General features: G+C 49.2%; 1 protein-coding gene across 1 annotated transcript; it reads right to left on the minus strand.

The window, feature by feature from the left end:
- Positions 1 to 16,095: 16,095 nt before the first annotated feature.
- LOC123076270 (uncharacterized) lies at positions 16,096 to 20,110 on the minus strand. Its single transcript, XM_044498611.1, has 3 exons — positions 19,973 to 20,110; positions 19,026 to 19,402; positions 16,096 to 16,556 (listed from the first exon to the last, which is right to left on the minus strand). The coding sequence occupies exons 1-3, from the start codon at positions 20,108 to 20,110 to the stop codon at positions 16,241 to 16,243; spliced, it is 831 nt and encodes a 276-aa protein (XP_044354546.1). The 3' UTR covers positions 16,096 to 16,240.
- Positions 20,111 to 20,986: the final 876 nt, after the last annotated feature.

Here is a 20,986-nt window from a genome sequence, read left to right on the forward strand (position 1 = left end):
GGTAACCCAATGTTGTAGATGCAGGTAACAGCCTTCAGTCTAATTCCTTCCTTTTTGCTTTATTGTTGGAGAGAAATTTGGTTGTAGCTAAGAAGATTGTACATTTGGTTACACTTCTGAAACAAAGTCATACTGTTGTAGACCACTCTGTTCGTGTGATGCATCGGCCATCGGGTGAAAACTTATGGGACCGTTCGGCCTCTGAACCCTGATCTCGTCGCCCCTCTGATATTCAATTAAAACTTGCTGTGCAGCCTTTTCGTCAAAATAAAAAGGAAAAAATTGTTGTGGATGAGCATGCGCTTTCCTGTGAAGCCATGCTCATGCACCAAACAAGGCGTGCTTGGGTACACCTGTATTTACATAAGTTTACAATTGACGCAACAGATCCACGTATAGATCAAAACTTTACTAAAATCACATGTTAGAGCAACTCCAACGTGCCGATCCATTTCGTCCGCGCGCGTTCGTTTGGGTCGGTGCAGACAGAAAAGTCAGGCCAACGCGTCGACGCGGACAGAAAAGTCAGGTCAACGTGCCGACCCAAACGGGCGCACTTCCGCTTTTCGCCTGCTTGCTGACCCATTCCTGGCCCAATTTTAAGCCTGATTTGCGTCTGCGCGGACATGAGGCGGACACGCGTGGCGCACGTCAACTACTCCCCCTGGCCCGCCAGTCGGTGGCAAAGCGTCCATCATTTCCCTCCGCTTTCCCAAAACCCTCCGGCCGCTCGCCATGGACGACGCCCTCGATGCCCCCCGCCGGCCCGCCTCCCTTGCCTCATCCGACATCACCTCCGCCCCCTCCGGCAAAGGCAAGCCCTACGCCTCCCGCAAGACCGCCGCGGCGCCCAAGAAGAAGAAGCAGCTGACGCCCGAGGAGCGGCCCCTGGAGTCGGCCAAGTGGAAGGGCCGGAGGCATGCGGCCGACGCAAGGGACGAAGCAGCGGCCGCCGCCGCGCAGCAGGAGGAAACCAACGCCCGAGTCGCGGCGGCAACGAGGGAGGCCTTGATCTACCTAGAGTTAAACCCTGGCCAGCACGGGCTATCAACGCCGCTGTGGCCGCGACCAGCACTGGCTCATCCGCGTTTTCTTGGATGGTGCTGCCAGAGTCGTCGCGCGCGTCGGCGACGCAGCCGATTCCCGGCTTCCGCGTCTACTCGCAAGCCTCCAGGCTCTCCGGGGAATGTTCGCCGGAGGTGAGCGTGGTGGCGCCTTCCACGCCCGTGCCCGTGCCCATCGACATCAACGCCACACCGGTGGCCGGTGCCTCATCATCCGGAGGCGCGAGGAAGCACATGCGGGAGATGCCAGCCGGCGTGCTCCCCGGCGCCTGCAACCTGTTCAACAGAATGCCGGCGGACGATGACGAGGAAATTGCCAACCGTTTCATGGAGAGCATCATCTTCGAGGGTGGTGCAGCGGCCGGTAGCTCCGCTCGCGGTGCCGCCGCGGCTGGCTACGATCCCGATGAGACCCAAAGCCAAGACGACAGAGGGCCGTTCACGCCAGCGACCTATGATCAAGCTGCCATGCACGACGCCTTCATGGAAGATCAGGTCGGCCTGGACGGCTTCCCGCTCGACCACGAGTTCCCGGAGGACTACGGCCTCGAGGAAGAGGATGAAATGGACATCGACGGGGAGTCTTTGTTCGAGGACGAGCTCGCCAACCAAGCTGTCGGGGCGAAGCCGAAGTGCAAGAGCAAGCGGACAAAGGCATACACGTCGTCTGAGGACAAGCTCCTTTGTGAGTGTCAAAGGGACATTGGGAAAGACCCCAAGGTCGGGGCCGAACAAAAGGCAACAACCTTTTGGATTCGTATCCATCGTGAGTTTCATGAACGCAAGAAGTTTGCGCCGTACGAAATGCATAGCATGCGCGGGTGGGTGTCCATTTCAAAGCGATGGAGGGTGATACAACAAGAGCGCAACAAGTTTTGTGCCACCCTTAAGAGCATCAAGGCACGCCCCATGAGCGGCATTGGCATGCAAGACATGGTATACATGCACCCCTCTTCGTTTCCATTCCCGTTATGCTTGCATGCTATTCATTTGTAGGCATTCCAAGCTTTGGAGGCATTCAAGGTCCAACATGAAGGCAAGTCCTTCAACCTCTCCCATTGTTGGATGGTCATCAACGGGGAGGAGAAATTCAAGGCGCAATATGCCGCCCTCATGTCGCGTGGGGGGGGGGGGGGGGGAGAAAGTCGTGGAGGAGGTTGGGGAGGGCGAGGAGCCACGGCCGCGGTGGAAGACCAACTCCAAGAAGGACGACAAGTGGGATGCGGCGTCGATCGCCTTGCTTGCAACCGTGGAGGGCATGATGAGCAAGAAGGACTCAAGGGAGGAGAAGCATCGACAAGACAAGGAAGAGCAAATGAACGCCTTCATGGAGATCCAAAGGAGGAGGCTTAAGATGGAGGCAGAGAAGCAAGCGAGGATGCTTGAGATGGAGGCCGAGAAGCAAGCCAAGATGCTCGAGATCGAGGCCGCCAATGCCAAGACCAAGGAAAAACAAGTGGCTCTCGCTAGCATGATGACGAGGGTGGAGACCATGAAGGTGGACCTCAACACGGTGTCACCGAGGAAGAGGCAATGGTTCAAGAAGATGCAGGCCGACATGCTAAGTTCGACGACAAGTGATCTATGGCAGCGACCGTCATCCCTTTTTTGTATGCCGGCAAGTGTGCTGGCATGACCACGGTTGAGATGACGTGGTCAAATTTCCCACCCCTTTTTGTGTGCTGGCATAAGTGCCGGCCACTGGCAAGTGCACCGGTATGAACTGTGTGGTGGTTTTTTTGGAGGCTGGCATTGAATACGGTATTCATAGATCATCGGGACAATTCGTGTAGCTCGACAAGTTCCCCGATGATATCCTTCATGGAAAAGTCATCGGCATCTTGCGGCCGGCAAGTTAGGGTAGCTACACAAGCAAATATGACAGGTTTAAAGCATGCTAGAATGCAATAACTCACGACAGTCGAAATACTTCGTACTTACCGGATATAGTTGAAGGAAATATGCCCTAGAGGCAATAATAAAGTTATTATTTATTTCCTTATTTCATGATAAATGTTTATTATTCATGCTAGAATTGTATTAACCGGAAACTTAGTACATGTGTGGATACATAGACAAACAGAATGTCACTAGTATGCCTCTATTTGACTAGCTCGTTCAATCAATTTCCTAGCCATAGACATGAGTTGTCATTTGATTAACGGGATCACATCATTAGAGAATGATGTGATTGACTTGACCCATTCCGTTAGCTTAGCACTTGATCGTTTAGTATATTGCTATTGCTTTCTTCATGACTTATACATGTTCCTATGACTATGAGATTATGCAACTCCCGGATACCGGAGGAACACTTCGTGTGCTACCAAACGTCACAACGTAACTGGGTGATTATAAAGGTGCTCTACAGGTGTCTCCGATGGTACTTGTTGAGTTGGCATAGATCGAGATTAGGATTTGTCACTCTGATTGTCGGAGAGGTATCTCTGGGCCCTCTCGGTAATGCACATCATTATAAGCCTTGCAAGCAATGTGACTAATGAGTTAGTTGCGGGATGATGCATTACGGAACGAGTAAAGAGACTTGCCGGTAACGAGATTGAACTGGGTATTGAGATACCGACGATCGAATCTCGGGCAAGTAACATACCGATGACAAAGGGAACAACATATGTTGTTATGCAGTTTGACCGATAAAGATCTTCGTAGAATATGTAGGAACCAATATGAGCATCCAGGTTCCTCTATTGGTTATTGACCGGAGATGAGTCTCGGTCATGTCTACATAGTTCTCGAACCTGTAGGGTCCGCACGCTTAACGTTCTGTGACGATTTGTATTATGAGTTAAATGATTTGATGACCAAAGTTTGTTCGGAGTCCCGGATGAGATTGGGGACATGACGAGGAGTCTCGAAATGTTTGAGACGTAAAGATCGATATATTGGAAGGCTATATTCGGACATCGGAAAGGTTCCGAGTGATTTGGGTATTTTTTGGAGTACAGGAGAGTTACGGGAATTCGTATTGGGCCTTAATGGGCCATGCGGGAAAGGAGAGAAAGGCCTCAAGGGTGGCCGCGCCCCTTCCCCATGGACTGGTCCGAATTGGACTAGGGAAATGGGGCGCCCCTTCTTTCCTTCTCCTTCTCCCTTCCCTTTTTCCTATTCCATGTGGGAGGTGGAATCCTACTAGGACTAGGGAGTCCTAGTAGGACTCCACACTTTGGGCGTGCCCTATGAGGGCCGGCCTCCTCCTCCCTCCATCCTTTATATACGTGGCCAGGGGGCACCCCATAGACACACAAGTTGATCATTGATCCCTTAGCCGTGTGCGGTGCCCCCTCCACCATAATCCACCTCGGTCATATCGTCGTAGTGCTTAGGCGAAGCCCTGCGCCGGTAGCTTCATCATCACCGTCATCACACCGTCGTGCTGACGAATCTCTCCCTCGACACTCTGCTGGATCATGAGTTCGTGGGACGTCACGGAGCCGAACGTGTGCAGATCGCGAAGGTGCCGTACTTTTGGTGCTAGGATCGATCGATCGTGAAGACATACGACTACATCAACCGCGTTGTCATAACCCTTCCGCTTACGGTCTACGAGGGTACGTAGACAACACTCTCCCCTCTCGTTGCTATGCATCACCATGATCTTGCGTGTGCATAGGATTTTTTTTGAAATTACTACGTTCCCCAACAATAGTTCCATGTATTTCCTTATTCCGCTCCTCGGAAGCGAACAACTGCGCTTTTAGCCTTTCAATCTCGAGCGTTGTCGCTCATTCCCAGCTTTGAGCTGGTTGATTTCCTCATCTTTTTGCTTTAGCACGCGATGACCCGCTTGCTCCTGTGATTCGGCATAACGAAGAGCCTCTCGGGCATCTGCTAGATCCTTTTCCAGCTGGCCAACGGTCTCCACTGCTAACAAGCACACACTGTGTTAAGGTGTAATCCATATGATTTCTAATAAATGGGCATGTTAGATGTACTTACCATGTGCTTCACGGGTGTCAGCCTCCCTGATGTACCGGGGCCACCAACCAGCGTCCACACCCAGGAGGACCCAGCCACCAGTACCAGCACATGCCCCAGGCGCCTGGGCCGCGCCAACTCCTGCTATCACGGGCCGGAACGAGCCAACTCTGTCCAGGTGGAGGGATCGACTACTTAAGCCAGGAGGAACAAGACCAGAGTCATCCAGAGGATCAAGGAGAACGGCACCGGCGGCTACCTACTCTCTTTTCCCCTTTCCCCTGTTCTTGTGTTCGTCCTGTACCGAAGAATTCTTCTCCAATTCATGTAATCTCTTGTACCTAAGCTACTACTTCAGAGAGCTAGATCAAGAGAGGATCACTGGTATCTTAACATCTGGTATCAGAGACCATCCTCCACCCTTCCTCACACCCCGATCTGGCTCTGTTCGTGGAAACACGTCGTCTGCGTCAAGCTCGAGCCCAGATTGAAGCCATGGATCCCACCATGAAAGACTACATGGAGAAGATCACCAGTTCGATGGAGGAGTTCCGCATCGAGCTTCGCAACAACACGGCGGCGGTGCATGCAAACACCGCCAGGATGGACGATCTGGTCGCCTGGCGGCCCGATCTGGAGCGCCGCGTCAACCAGCTCAGTGACGCGGTGGCGGATCTCCAGCACAGGCGCGCGCCTGCAGCGGCAGCGCTTGGTGTGGCGGCTACGGGCCTCCCCTCTAGGAGCCCTCCCTTCCCTCAGCCAGCGACCCTCCAGAAGTCGCAAGGTGAGTGCAGGAGCTGCCCCACGGGTCGGATGACAACAACGACGCTTTTCTACACCGGGAGAAGGCGCCGGTGACACCACCGGTGACCCTCCCGGGCATAGATCAGTGTTCGACCCACTCTCCTGTCCCTGCGCCCTCTGCCTTTACTCATGCCAGTCAACTGCTTGCTGGGTTGGGGCAAGCACATCCTTATGTTGCGTTTCCGCAATTTAGTGGAGAGAATCCTAAACTCTGGAAAACATTGTGTGAGTAGTACTTCAATATGTTTTCGATCCATTCCTCGTTTTGGGTGCCGATGGCAGCCCTCAATTTTTCTGGATTAGCATCCATTTGGTTGCAATCCATTCAAAACAAGCTTGCGGGGATCGATTGGGAATCATTTGCTTCTCTCTTGTGTGCTCGTTTTGGACGCGATCGACACCAGTTATTAACTCGTCAGTTCTACACCATTTGTCAGACTACATCAGTGGCTGATTACATTGAGAAATTTGAGCTTATTGTTAATCATTTAGCATCCTATTCTGACACCATTCATCCTTACTATTACTTGACTCGTTTTGTCGAGGGCCTTCGCGCTGATATCTGGGCGGTGGTACTCATCCAACGACCGCCGGATTTGGACACGGCGTGCTCATTGGCGCAGCTGCAAGAGGAAGTGGTGGACTCGGCGCACCACCACCACCACCAACCTTCTGCGACGCCGCGTTCCAGGGATGCAACATTTCGGGCCGGCGCTCCCCTCCCGCTGCCTCCTCTACCGCCTCCTCGACAAGTTCCTACTCCAACAAATATAGCTGCGGTAGATTGCCATGGTGTGGATGGTGCACGGGCGGACAGTGCAAAAATCAAGGCCCTTAGAGACTATCGACAAGCTCGTGGTCTCTGTTTCAAGTGCGGTGAGCGATGGGGCCATGACCACACATGCCCAACTACAGTCCAGCTTCATGTTGTGGAGGAACTACTGGAACTTTTTAATGTGGAGGCAAGTGCAGAAGAGGATTCCCAGCATGACAATGAAACAGTTTGTGCCATCTCTAAACAAGCACTTACTGGAGAAGTGTCATCTCGAGCATTTCAGTTGCACACATGGATCCAAGGGCACGAGGTGCTCATGCTCGTTGATTCTGGCAGTTCGACCTCCTTCCTCAACAGTCGCTTGGCAGCGGAAATGGAGGGTGTTCAACACATGCGCAAACCTTGTCGAGTAAAATTGGCTGATGGAGGCGAGCTCTCATGCTCTCAGTGGCTTCCCAACTGTGCTTGGTCCTCTCAAGGTCATGACTTTTCCACTGACATGAAAATTCTCTCGCTGGGCACTTATGATGCCATATTGGGGATGGACTGGTTGGAAGCACACAACCCAATGACTATTGATTGGATAGCAAAATCTGCCATAATCAACACTCCAGTCGGTACAGTTCATATTCAGGGGCATCAGGTAGATAGATCAAGTTCAATAATCGACAGTCTCCAACTCCTCAGTCTGCTCAAGCAAGGAGCTGTGTCTCATGTGGTTCATTTGTACCAAGTGGAGCTCACACAAGAAGATCAACGTGCCACGCCAGAAGCTATTGCAATGCTGCTTAAAGAGTTCCCTGATGTGTTTGCAGAACCCCAAGGCCTCCCTCCCCCACGAAAGTGTGACCACCACATACCTCTCATGCCAGGGGCGCAACCTGTCAATATTCGGCCGTATAGACACAAGCCAGAGCACAAAACGGAGACTGAGAAGCAAATTGAAGAAATGCTCAAAGCTGGAATAATCCAAAGGAGCTCTAGTCCGTTTGCATCCCCAATGATTCTGGTCAAAAAGAAAAACGGCACATGGAGGCTCTGTATAGACTATCGCCATCTCAACTCAATGACTGTGGTGGCCATGTTTCTGGTGCCCGTCATTGAAGAACTTCTGGATGAACTCCATGTGGCAGTATGGTTCTCCAAACTGGACTTGCGGGAGGTTATTATGAGATCAGAATGGCTGAAGGGGAGGAGTTCAAAACAACGTTTCACACCCACTCCGGCCACTTCGAGTTCAAAGTGATGTCAATGGGATTGGCTAGAGGACCAACCACTTTCCTTGGAGCCATACATGATACCTTGCAGCCTTTGGATCGCAAATGTGTGCTTATGTTCTTTGATGATATCCTCGTATTTAGCAAAATATGGGAAGACCATTTGATTCATTTGCGCCAAGTGTTACAGCTTCTGACAAGAGATCAATGGAAAGTCAAACTTTCCAAATGTTCTTTTGGACAACAGCAGCTGTCCTACCTGGGTCACACAATCAGTGACAAAGGGGAGGCTACTGATGCAGACAAAGTAAGCGCAGTGCAGAAATGGCCACAGCCCACTAATGCCAAAGAAGTGCGCAACTTCATGGGCCTTGCTGGATATTACAGGCGTTTTGTCCGAGGATTTGGCATCATCGCACGACCATTATTTCAATTGCTCAAGAAGGTGTGCCGTTTGTGTGGACAACGAATACGGAAGAGACATTCCAGACGCTGAAGAGCAAGCTAGTGGATGCCCCGGTGCTGTCCTTGCCCGATTTCAGCAAGAGTTTTATTGTGGAAACAGATGCTTGTGACACCGGCGTAGGGGTTGTTTTGCAGCAGGATGGCCACCCCATTGCATTTATGAGCAAGCCTCTCAGCCCCAAGTTTCGAGGGTTATCCACATACGAGAAAGAGTATCTAGCTATCATCTTGGCAGTCGACCAGTGGCGTCCATACCTGCAGCATAAGGAGTTCACGATCCTCACTGACCAAAAAAGCCTCATTCACCTGGAAGCACAACGCCTGTCCACTCCATGGCAACAGAAGGCATCCACTAAGTTGCTTGGGTTGCAATACTATATCAGATACAAGAGAGGGATTGAAAATGGGGCCGCAGATGCCTTATCACGAGCTAAGCATGCAGCACACGTCTGGGCCGTGTCTGTCTGCCAACCAACTTGGTTACAGGATATTCTGCATAGTTATAACTCAAATCCTCATGCTCAGCGCTTGTTGGAACAGTTGGCAATCCGACCAGATCCTAAGAACAGATTCATAGTAGTGCAAGGGATTCTCAGATTTCACAACCGTATTTGGCTTGGCGGCACCACAGCACTCCAGCAACAGATTATATCAGCCTTTCATGACAGCCCTATGGGCGGACACTAAGGGTTTCCAGCCACCTACAGCAGAGTACGCAAACTCTTTGCATGGCCTAAGATGAAGACACATATCTTGCAATATGTATGTTGTTGCCAAGTCTACCAACAAGCAAAACCAGAGCGGGTGGCCTATCCTGGATTACTCGAACCTTTACAAGTACCAACAGAGTCGTGGGAATTAATCTCTAGACTTCATTGATGGATTGCCGCAACCCGGGCAATATAACTGCATTTGGGTCATCGTCGATAAATTCACCAAATTTGCTCAGTTTCTGCCCTTGGCTCACCCATATACGGCCTCCAAGTGCACCTTGCTCTATATGACACAATTATACAAGAACCATGGGTTCCCCGGGGCTATCATATATGACTGTGATCCGGTGTTCACAAGCCATTTTTGGCAAGAATTGTTCAAGTATGCTGGGACAACATTGAAGATGAGCTCAGCCAATCACCCGCAGACGGATCGACAGACCGAACGAGTAAATCAATGCCTGGAAACCTTTCTTCGCTGTTTCACACATGCATGCCCAAAGAGATGGAGTTTCTGGATTCCCTTGGCGCAGTTCTGGTACAACTCTTGAGAGCATTCGGCAATAGGTATGTCTCCCTTCCAAGCAATGTATGGACATGAGCCTCGTCACTGGGGGGTCACTTCCACCAACATGTGTGTTGTGCCCTCTTTGCGTTCGTGGCTGGACGAATGCGCCACAGTGCAAAACCTGTTGCAACAGCATCTGAACCGCGCCAGGCAATACATGAAGCAACAGGCAGACAAGAAAAGAACCTTTCGGGCTTTTACAGTGGGCGAGCAAGTGTTCCTCAAACTTCAGCTGTACATACAAACTTCGGTGGTGACCAGAGCCAATCACAAACTTGCTTTCAGATATTATGGTCCATACCAGGTGCTCGAACAGATCAACCCGGTAGCTTACAGGATACAGTTGCCAGAGGGAGCTCGTGTACATCCTGTGTTTCACGTTTCACAGCTCCGACGTGCACTTCTGCCAGGTATGGATGCTAGTTCCCAATTACCCACTCTCACTGATATACCTGCAGTACCGGTGCAAGTTCTCCAGAAACATTGGTGTGACCAACAGGGCACAAGACGGGAGCAAGTGTTGATTAGGTGTTCAAACCCCCAGGCTCTGGCCGACTCCTGGGAGGATCGTCTGGAACTCCAGGCACGCTTTCCGGTAGCAACGGCTTGGGGGCAAGCCGTGACACAAGAAGAAGGGGATGTCAGCCTCCCTGATGTACCGGGGGCACCAACCAGCGTCCACACCCAGGAGGACCCAGCCACCAGTACCAGCACACGCCCCAGGCGCCTGGGCCGCGCCAACTCCCGCTATCATGGGCCGGAATGGGCCAACTCTGTCTAGGTGGAGGGATCGACTACTTAAGCCAGGAGGAACGGGACCAGAGTCATCCAGAGGATCAAGGCGAACGGCACCGGCGGCTACCTACTCTCTTTTCCCCTTTCCCCTGTTCTTGTGTTCGTCCTGTACCGAAGAATTCTTCTCCAATTCATGTAATCTCTTGTACCTAAGCTACTACTTCAGAGAGCTAGATCAAGAGAGGATCACTGGTATCTTAACAACGGGTAATTTTTTTGACATCCGCCAACTCTGATTGAGTAGCGTCAAGCTTTGTCTTCGTTAGCTTCAACTCTTTAGATAGCTATTTATTTTGTTCCATGGGGTCTATCTCAATAAACTAGCATATTGTTAAAATATAAGCGTATCCTTAATTTGTTCATCCGTTCCAACTTAAGGCTCAGAGGCCACTGGGCTTCGCGCTTATTTTTTGGTTCTTATTAAAATATGGATCCACTTGTCTGATGGCACACCCGACCAGTGTCTCGGGTGATACTGGCGTGCATAGTGTTTTTTCACATCCATAAGTCCATAGAAATACTAAAATATTTCTATTTGTTTGAGATCGGATGGCATGTTTTCACCAAGAGGAACGCACATTTTTCATCTAGAGGGATACTGGGATCATTAAGAGAGCTACTATTAAAGTAATTGGACAAAAGATTTCACCTAGAGGCTCTGGGCTAGAGTGTCTTCAAGACTCACTCGAGCAGCTCCAAGATAGGCATCCATTGAGTTGAGGGCATTAAATTCTTGGCTGATGACAACAGGATTCCTTAGAGAAGTTTTTCTCCGCCGATGATTCATGGCGCTGTCAATTTTAGAGTTGGTGGCAGAATAAGCTCCCGAAGTCTCCGGTTGAGGCACTTCAGGAATAACACCTGGAGTAGGCGCTTGCGCGGCATCTGTCGTCGGCACAGATGCACTCATGTCACTTGCATCCTCGGATGGTGGCGTGTGGACGGGTCGCCTATATAGTGTTGAAACTCGGCTGTTAAAAACACCCAGCGCGGCAATTGTTTGAGTTGCTATTAAGAAGCTTACCTGTCTGAGGTAGGAGCGACACGTGTTGCCTCTTCGGCAGCTGGTTGCGAAGCTGCGCCTCGGGAGCCCACCGTTTGGCTCCTTTGAGGGGTCGGACTAGGTTATTGACGTTTAGAACGTCGGCCCTTGGGAAGAGAAGTCAGAGTGCTCGGGGCCATGCGGGCAGTTGATTTGTTTCGAGAAGAGGCTACAAGAGCTCTTACCGTAGAGGACAGTAGGACCCCCGGTACATCGGGAAGAATAGCCACTTTAGAGCCATCATTGCTCTCTTGGTAAAAGATCTCATCCTAGAAGATGCTGGAGAGCTCGGCATCTTCGTGAAAACCAGGGTTGTCATCACGAGCGTACATTTCTAGCTCTGGAGCCGGGCAACTTACTGTTTCAACCCAGTGTTTCCACCTCTATTCAGATATGTTAAACGTCTATTTAGAAATATAAATACACTGCTCGGATAGACGAGGTAATCTGAAAAAGACTCACCGCTTTGACGGGTCGATAATAAGAGAACCCGTCTATAAACTTCCGCTTGGAAAAATCCTCCTTCTCCCCTTGTATATGCCGGCTATAATGGCAACCATGGTTGCTTGATCGGGCAGCATCGTTTGTCCCATTGTACCTCCACAGGGGATGTATGCGTGGTTGAGGAGGTTGGACTCCTTGGGAAATAGCGGTCGCCGTCACATCAATGATGGTCAGCCTATTGTGTGCCAAGCATCTCACTTGGGCGGCTAGACGAGCTACCTCGGTGTCGTCCTTTTGTGAGGAACTCCTCGGCCGCCAGTTGAAGCGCTTCTTCGGAGGCGCAGAGGAGAAGCCCGAAAGCCCGGAATGGACCGGGTCATAAAGCGAGGCGTCGACCATATAAAACCATTCGATGGCCCATGTCTCGGTGTCCTCTTTAGGGGTGCCTTGAAGATAGCTAGTCCTCGCAATACGACACACCTCGACTTTTCCCACTTCATGAAGTTTTCCCATCTTGGGAACATGGCATCAAGTGGAATTATTTCCTCCATAGCCCGAAGTGCGCCTCGCATCCGAGGTACATCTCGCAGAGGGCGATGAATCCCGCAATGTGTAGGATTGAGTTGGGGATTAGATGGTGGAGTTGGATCCTGTAGAATTCTAGCAAATCCCAGAGGAATGGGTGCATGAGGAATCCAAGACCCCGCAATAGGAAGGGGCCAAAGAAAACTTGTTCCTCCCCATGGGGAATGGGGTGATTATGTGTGTGCGCTCGCCTCAAGCCAGGGCGAATGGATGTAAGATCTGAATCTGGCAGATAGCCTTGAGTGACGAGTCGGTTCAGTTGTAGATGGCTGACTGAATAGCTTCCTCGGTCACCCTTGAGAGGTCCGTGGGGGCGCGTCGACGAACTTGCACTGCTTGCCATTGCCAGAGCTTTCAAGCTAAGCTTTGAGGAGAAAGTTTCGTGATGGGGCGATATGGGGAAAAGCTGGGGTACGGTCTCTGTTGTGGCCTTAGTTGATTAAATACTCGTTAAACCAAGAGAGGGGAGATGCTTTGACATCCAGCCATAAGTGCGCTTGTTCCCTAGATTGCATGAAGATCATGAAAAATCCTAAAATAATAACCAAAGGGCCACATATGGTGGGACCCATGCTGAAAGTCTTCGAATTACATGAAGTGAAGTCCACCTGGTTCGATGTATGTAGATGCTCGGACTCTTGTAGAGGAAACCAAGGATGTTTTGAAGATCCTAAAGTCGAACTTGAATTAGTAAAGGAGGAACTCGCCTGCCAAGTCGATGACTCAAGCCGAAAATATCATGCCGAATACAATGGTCCGACGATGGAACTACCGTCCTTGGCTTCGAAGACCAGTTCAGGGGCTATTGATGGTGTCCTGGACTAAGGGGTACTAACCTATACGACCCATAGTCTAGGGGCCGAACTTACGGCCTACCGATCTACACAAGGAAGGACTCTGAAAGCTATGAACCTCGGTGTAATCAACATGGAAACCTCCAAAGACTTGCCGTGTACTTCAAGGGTGGCTCACCAGCTGACATAATTAATTGGCAACCGACCATATGTGTAACCTAGGTACCCTCGGTGTGTATATAAGCCATGGGTTTTAGTCTCTAGCTAGAGGCATGATTACCAGGTTTAGGGTTTAGAACACAATCATACGAGACCTAGAAGATTTCTGAGACTGATATCTTGGACTGATGAGGCATCAATTTTTTTAGATCTCACAGCTATCAACTAGGTTGTGGCCTGCCCAACCCGGATTTTTTTTCTTGCTTAGAACATGCCCAAACTAGTTTTTTTTTGAGAAAAATGCCTGGTCCATCTTTAGTTTTTTTTTACAAGAACTCCCAAACCAACCTTTTTGTTCTCTGCCCATACTAGCTGTAAATCTTTCAAGAAGAGGGATGGATTTGAGCCTTAAAGGAACTTCTAGTATTCTTTTCTATAGGTTGGCCTGCCCAACAAATGGGTTGTAAATTCTAAAGTAATAAAACAAATGGGCTATATGCCTGTCATAGATTTTGAGGCCATTTGGGACCCAAAGGTTGAAGCCTATCAACTTAGTCAACAAACAATTCTGCGAGTCGTAGCCATTGGATTGACATCCGAAGGTTGTCATGCTTTTAAATCTCTCATTTTCTTTCATCAGCCGCCCAAACCAGCACTAGCGGAACCGACTGCTCCTGCGTCATAGGGGGAGGCCATCCAACCCAATGAACATAATGTCCACTCCATTTCAAATGGATCTTTTACAAAAATGAGAGAAATTCATGCAAACCGGATGCTATTTGTTAAATTTTGATACATTTACGACCAAAATCACAAAATTTGAGGAAGTTTAACTAAACCAAATGAAATTTCAACTTAATATAAACTAGTCATGGCCTCTGAGGCCCCTGATACCTCCGTCAGCGTCCGGTTCATCATCATCGTCCTTCCAGCAACGAACGGCCTCCCAACGGTCGCGACATCTGATTTGTCACCAGTGCACACTTGTTGTGCAGCTGCTCCGCCTCGCGCAGACGACCGACCATGTCAGGCTGGTGATGATGGTCGAGCGTGGACTCTTTCCCGCGCCCTTGCCGGTGAGGGCACGAGGGGGAGAGCGCCCGGACTCGGGCAACCTGATCTTGTAGAGTTGATCGTTAATATGGTGTTGGCTGCGGGCGGACGTCGGCGTGATAGTCATGGACCGGTCGTAGGCGCATGGCAACATGAGGTCTGAGTTGGTGCGTGCCCATTATGGTGCCACATTTGACGCCGTGAAGGACAAACAACGCGCCATGTTGTGTTGCTCCTGACGCTCATCCTTGGCTGCCACCTTGTCGGTCGTCGTCGTAGTGTATGAGGACGTGGTGTCGTCGCTGCGACCGAGTAATTAAGGAGGCGGAGAGACCGACCCCTCCTTGACGCACCAGTCGCCCGGCGGTGAAGGCCATAGGAGCATAGTCGAAGAGCGACTGCTGGAGCAGCAACTCGAGCTTCTGCACGTACTTCTCGTTCGTCTGCGCGACCTCTGTGAGGAGGGATGGCTACTTCTGCTCCTCTCGTTGTCGGAGGTCACCACCTCCTCCTTGACCGTGGGCGCTGACGGGCCTGAAGACTGTGGGCGGCGATGCCACGACCCCGGGGGTCCACCTGCCCGCGCAGAGAACCAATAGGAGCCACTGCTGGACTAGCCCATCTCTGGGGTGTGTGGAGGAGAGGCGGCGGTGTGCGAAGTGGAGATGGGGTTTGCTGGCGAGGCCGGCCTGCTTAAATAGCCGGGCTAGGTGGAGCGGCGCCACTTCAATGATACCGCAGCTGCCAGAGTAGGCTTCTTATTGTCGTGTTCACATTGAAGCGGCTCAGAAAGCCGTCCGACCATGTCGGTTTGACTGGCAGGAATGCAGGTAGGCGGCCGTCAAGTCGTGTCCGCTCTACGCTGCAGTAAATGCACAACAAGACTTCTAGAGCGGAATCATGATGATGGTTTTGGGTGACTCCGTCAGTCAGGCGCCTATGTGGCGGATGTTCGGACGCGCGCAAACCTCCTACTTGTCTGCTTTTGGGTTGTGGGATTTCAGACTCCTAACTGATCGATGATCTCCTGATACATGATGTTGGACGACAAAAGGTGTGATACAAACATTTAGGGACGTTTTTTATGCACCGTGTTGGAGTTGCCCTTAGGGTGATCGTAGTGGGAGTATCATAGCTAGTACTCCTTCCATTCCAAAATATAGTGCGCTCGCGCTTCTCGAGGTTCAACTTTGACCATAAATTTAACCAACGAGACCAACTGCGGCGGAAGAAAAAACTATATAATTGAAAACTTCTTTTGAATACGAATTCACTGGTATAACTTTTTCTCCCGATGCAATCGGTCTCGTTGGTTAAATTTATGGTCAAAATTGAAGCACGGGAATAGAGAAAGCACTATATTTTGGAACGGAGGGAGTATCATGCATGTGTAGTACATAATTTTGATGATGTGACGTAGATTTAAATGAAGAAAGAGAGAGTTGAGTGAGAAATGCAGCGCTGCACGCAGCGCATCCACGGCTGGTACTGCGTTGCGATTTGGACCAGCTGCAAGTGCTACTTGGCGTATAGAGCGGCGAAAGCGAGCGATGTGCTGCGTATTTCCTGTATTCGGTGTACCGTGCAGTGACAGGGCGACTGACGCACACCTGCAGAGCACTGTGCGGGCGCAAGATGAAGGACGCAATATTACCGTTGTGACGAACACTGTATAACGGAAACACTTTACCAGCTGCATGTATTTAAGGCCCATGCACCAGCCGTGGACAGTACTGATCGTTTTGCACGTTCTCCTTCAAACACGCACACAAGCACCTCGAGTTGCCGCGTTCCGTCGCCGCCGCCGTGCCGCGATGTCCCAGAGCTCATCTTCCGCTCGTCATCTCCGGACACCCCCGTGCCCGCTGCCATTGATCCTGTGCCCGAGGTGTGCCGGGACGAGGACTAGATGGTTTGTCTCCGGGACAGACTGGAACCCGGCCGTCCGTTTTTACAAGTGCCCGAACCAGGGAGTAAGTCTGTTTTTTGAACACCCATCCATCAGATGTTGCCGTTTTCTGCTGTTGCGTTGTGTTTTCTTGTTCATCATTCAGTTTTGGAACTGACGCAGGATGGAGGCCCGTGCGACTTTTGGTTGTGGGATGCATAACCAGGATGCATAATGCCGGGGCACGCGTGCTCCTGCAACCAAACACGGATTCATAATTACAAAAACGATTTCTAGGACCTTTTTCCGCCAGGATTGATTCAGACTATATTTTCCCCCATATCACACATTCAGACTGATGCAAAAAAAGTGACCAAACTTCTACAAATTGGACTGTACTAAGTATATCCTTTCCCCTTGCATTGTTTGAACACTCAATAATGCCAACATACAAACGGATGTTCAGCGGCGAGAATGAATTTTTTTTGAGCCGAAACTGTAGAACAATCGTTCTACGGTATTTTCTATATAAATAAAAATAAAAGTATAATTACAAAAAGGCTAGGGAGCCAACAAACAGAAAATCAACCCACACCAGTTTTTGGAAACATAACTATCATGTGGAAATTAGAGATTATGCTCTATCCAACTGGTAATCAAATCAGCCTTCTTTTGCTTTGCTCTAAGTCTAGTCATTTCCATGCCTTCTCGGAGATAATGTTTCCAGGATCCATAACTCATCGGTGCCTTTCTGAAGATTTTATCATTTCTGATCATCCAGATGCTCCAACAGCCCATAATCACCACTTCCATTGCAATATTCTTAGGCAGCGTACTGAGAGTGAAAAGAACCTCATTATAGGTAGAAGTACCTCTATGCTTAGCAGGAACAACTCTATTCCAGCAGTAGCCAGCAAATTGGCAATCCCAAAAAAGATGAGTGTTGGTTTCCTCAGTGGAATCTGCACAAAGGGCACAGTTGTAATCTTCTAAGTGCATGCTTCTGCGCTGAATCAAATTCCTTGTGTTCAGCCTGTCATGCAGCAAAAGCCAAAAGAAAATTTTGTGCCTGAGCCTACATGCCGTTTCCAAACCTTCTGAAAGATCTCATGGGCAAAACTAGGGCCAGCCATGGCTTTATACATGGTCATAGCTGAAAATTTATGAGTGTTTCCTGCCATGATCCAAGAGTCTCTGTTTGCTGTTTCTGCCCTGGTTGCCATAATGTTCTGCAAAGCATTGAACTGATTGTAGGCCTGGAGTGATAAAGGTCTATGAAAAATGGTGCTTAGGTTGTCATACTGCTATGCCTGAGCCAAGGTGATGTAAGCATTGATAGCAAAAGAATGAAGTTCAGGGAATTGGGTGTTCAGAGGCATGTTTAACCACTTGTCTGACCAAAAAAGTATAGTGTCTCCTCTGCCAGCTTTGCACCTTGTATGGGCCTTGAAGGTAGGAAGAAGTTTAAGTATTGCTCTCCACCAGAATGACCCAATCAATCTATCTCCTGGTAGACTGTCTTGGTAATATGCTTCCCATACAATATTGACCCAAGGGATGTCCTCTCTGTTGAGGAATTTATGAAGAAATTTCACGAGAAGGACTTGATTATGTGCCTGCAAATCTAGAACACCCAAGCCACCATGGGATTTAGGAAGGCAGACTTTTTCCCAAGCAATCAAAACCATGCCTCTGTCTTGTGTCCCATATTTTCTCCAGAAGCAATTCATCAGATAGGAGTTGATTTGCTTAAGCACAGTCTTTGGGATCATGAGAGTGCACATGAAGAATGTTGGCATGCTGGTGAATACTGATTTGAGAAGTGTAAGCTTATCTCCAGTGGATAGCATAGTTGAGCAACTAAGCAATCTGTTCTCAATTCTTTTCAACATAGGCATGAAGTCTTGAACTTTGGGTTTGGCAGAGCTCAAAGGGAGGCCCAGATAAGTGTGAGGCCAACAGCCAATCTTACAGCCAAGCAGAGCTGACAGTTCCAGCATTTTCTCATGTGCAGTGTTGATTGAGATGAGAGTGGACTTGGCATAATTAATCTGCAGGCCAGAGAATTCAGCATAGTGCAAAAGCAGATTCTTGATATGTTGTACTTGCCTGAGATCAGCCTGAGCTACAAGTACAGTGTCATCAGCATACTGTACAATTGGGAAATCAGCAGCAGAGTTATGTTGCAATGGTGGCTGTATCAGGTGATTTCTCATGGCTTCATTAAGCATGCTTTGCAGGATATCAGCTGCAAGTACAAAGATGAGAGGGGATAGTGGATCTCCCTGTCTGACCCCTTTTAAGCATAAAAATTGTTTGCCAGGGACACCATTCAGAAGGATAGAGGAATAGCCAGTGCCATAAATCATCTTGATCCAATTAATCCACTTCTCCCCAAATCCTTTGGCTTGAAGAGAATGAAATTTTTGGACAAAGTAACTTAACCATACAAGTCAACTGGTTTCCAGTACTAGCAGTTTAATCCTTCTCTGTCAACGGAACTTAAACCATTATTTTTACTGCAGTGGCAATGATAATTTTCAGCAAACGAACGACCGGGTATGGCTTAAGGAAAACAACTAAGAACTTTTCAGCCAGTGATGTTTGAGCCCCAGTCTTTATCCCCAATTTGACTAAACTAATGAAACTTCTCTCATCAGCTCGTATGAATGCGATCAAGAAAATACACATTTGCCCTAGGCGATAGAAAAATTAGTATGTACCTGCGCTTCCAGCCAACGTGGATGGTGGTGTTAGCCGAAGCCGGGCCGCTGTGACGTAGGGACTGCACGGCGCAGCTCGAGACGGCGACCGGCGTCTCGTCGCCGACTCGTGCCGACGGCAGGACCACGACCCAGAACTGAATGTCGTGCACGAATCCGCCGCGCCACTGCGGCCGCTGGACTGGACGGAGTTGTGCGAGACGACGGCAGGGGTCGCGCACCCGGACGCCACATCTCCGCCTCCAGAGCTGAAGGTCTTCCAGGACGCCCCGGAAAACTCGCCATCGGCCAAGCCCACCCCTTGATCCAACTGACGCACGCCCGGCGAGACCGGTCCAACGGCTGAATCCGACGAGCCAGCGGCCGAATCGGGTACACTAGTTTGATATGCATGATACTAGTATATAATACTCCTCACTACAATTAGCCTTATATAATACTCTCTCCGTTCACAAATATAATATGTTCTATTTTTTTCTAAATCAAATTGGGTCATAATATGTTCTTTTTTTTCTAAATAAATCAAATGCATATAGACGCAGTAAAATAATAATAATGCATGTAGACATATTTTTAATGTGTTTGTGATGAGAGTACAAGTTTAGGGATCCATTGGCTCTCATAAACAATCCGCCCATACGAGACTTTTCTCCGAGATCTTAGGGTCCCCTCTTTAAGACAAAAAGCAAAACACTGCCGAGCTGGCCATCAATCAGCTGCTTGCCGTCTCATGCCGAAGGGACCCAACACGCACTCGCCCATGGTGTAGTGTAGAGACGGTGGGTGTAGGTACGGCGGATGCACTCATCCACCGAATACGCCGCCATCATTTCCGGCCGCCGCGATCAGTTTTACTCCTACTCACTCGTGCCGATGAGATAGTCCTACGTCAATGTATCGTTGAGACGAACGAGCGAATAAAAATTCTTTTTTGCGGGGAGAATTACTCGGGAGGAGCCTTTTGACATGTGGGAAGTGTCGGACGAGTCCTGTCGACCGTCCTCTCGCGAACAGAACGGCGCACTTATCAGATATATCTTCTCCCTGGTGTCGACGAGGTTGCTAAACAAATTTGTGGCAGACATGGCCGATGTGGCGGGAAAGTGCACTTTGATGAGGTTGGGGCGAAGTCGAAGTCGTGGGATCTTAAGTTCGTGTCCGATTTTTCTCAATAAATCGAGCAGTTTTTAAGCCATTTGTTTCTTTCTCTTAATGAAATTTTAGTAGCTCTTTTGCTAACTTTCAAAACAAGTCTTAGAAACTGGTAATGCCACCCAGAAGCTAACCCAAGCTTGTGTCCTAATAAACTCTAGAAGTACATTTTCTCTCCTTTTCTGTGGGGAAAGAAGTATGTTTCCTTGTCACAGAGTCATACCAAACACATTACTTTGCTGGTTTGTGATGGTAACTCTACCTGTTGATGATTGGACACGTAGGTCAATAGCTATTACTACTAGGTGTTCTGTTATTTTTTCTCAAATAAGTATATATAAGTTATTGACTGAATTTGTAATTTGGGTAAGTCAATTTTCTGAGGGACTGATGGTTAGAAGAGGAAGAAAGCTGGAGAAAAAAAGAAAGAAGGATGACGGTTGAATCTTAATCTATTGGCTAAAAAAATTGACTTACCCAAAATAAATTTTCAGGCGACTTGTATATAGTTAGCTCCAATTTTCTGCCAAAAGTACTATGTAATTTGTACCATTGCATAAGATAGTATCTTTTTATTTCACCTTAACTTATTTAATTTTACGAAAAAGATAACGCCCACATGTGTGGGCGTTTGCATCTCGCCCGCACGCATGGATCAACGTCCGTTTGTGTTTGCACGAATCTTGGCATGTTTTGCCAAAAAAATTATGCCACGTAGGACTAGGCTGATGTGTGGGCATTCATCCAGTCGCCCACACGTCCGTTTCACCACGCGGAGGGGCTGGTGTGTGGGCGTTTAGCAGTTCGCT

Source organism: Triticum aestivum, chromosome 3D, assembly GCF_018294505.1.
Source record: "Triticum aestivum cultivar Chinese Spring chromosome 3D, IWGSC CS RefSeq v2.1, whole genome shotgun sequence".
In the NCBI taxonomy this organism is placed as follows: domain Eukaryota; kingdom Viridiplantae; phylum Streptophyta; class Magnoliopsida; order Poales; family Poaceae; genus Triticum; species Triticum aestivum.

Coding starts and splice junctions, on each gene's coding strand:
- LOC123076270 (XM_044498611.1), bottom strand. CDS start 20,110: ATGTCTGCCACAAATTTGTTTAGCAACCTCGTCGACACCAGGGAGAAG. Junction 19,403..19,972: donor TGTCAAAAGGCTCCTCCCGA/GTAATTCTCCCC, acceptor ATATCAAACTAG/TGTACCCGATTCGGCCGCTG. Junction 16,557..19,025: donor CACGTTGGCTGGAAGCGCAG/GTACATACTAAT, acceptor GTTTGGTTGCAG/GAGCACGCGTGCCCCGGCAT.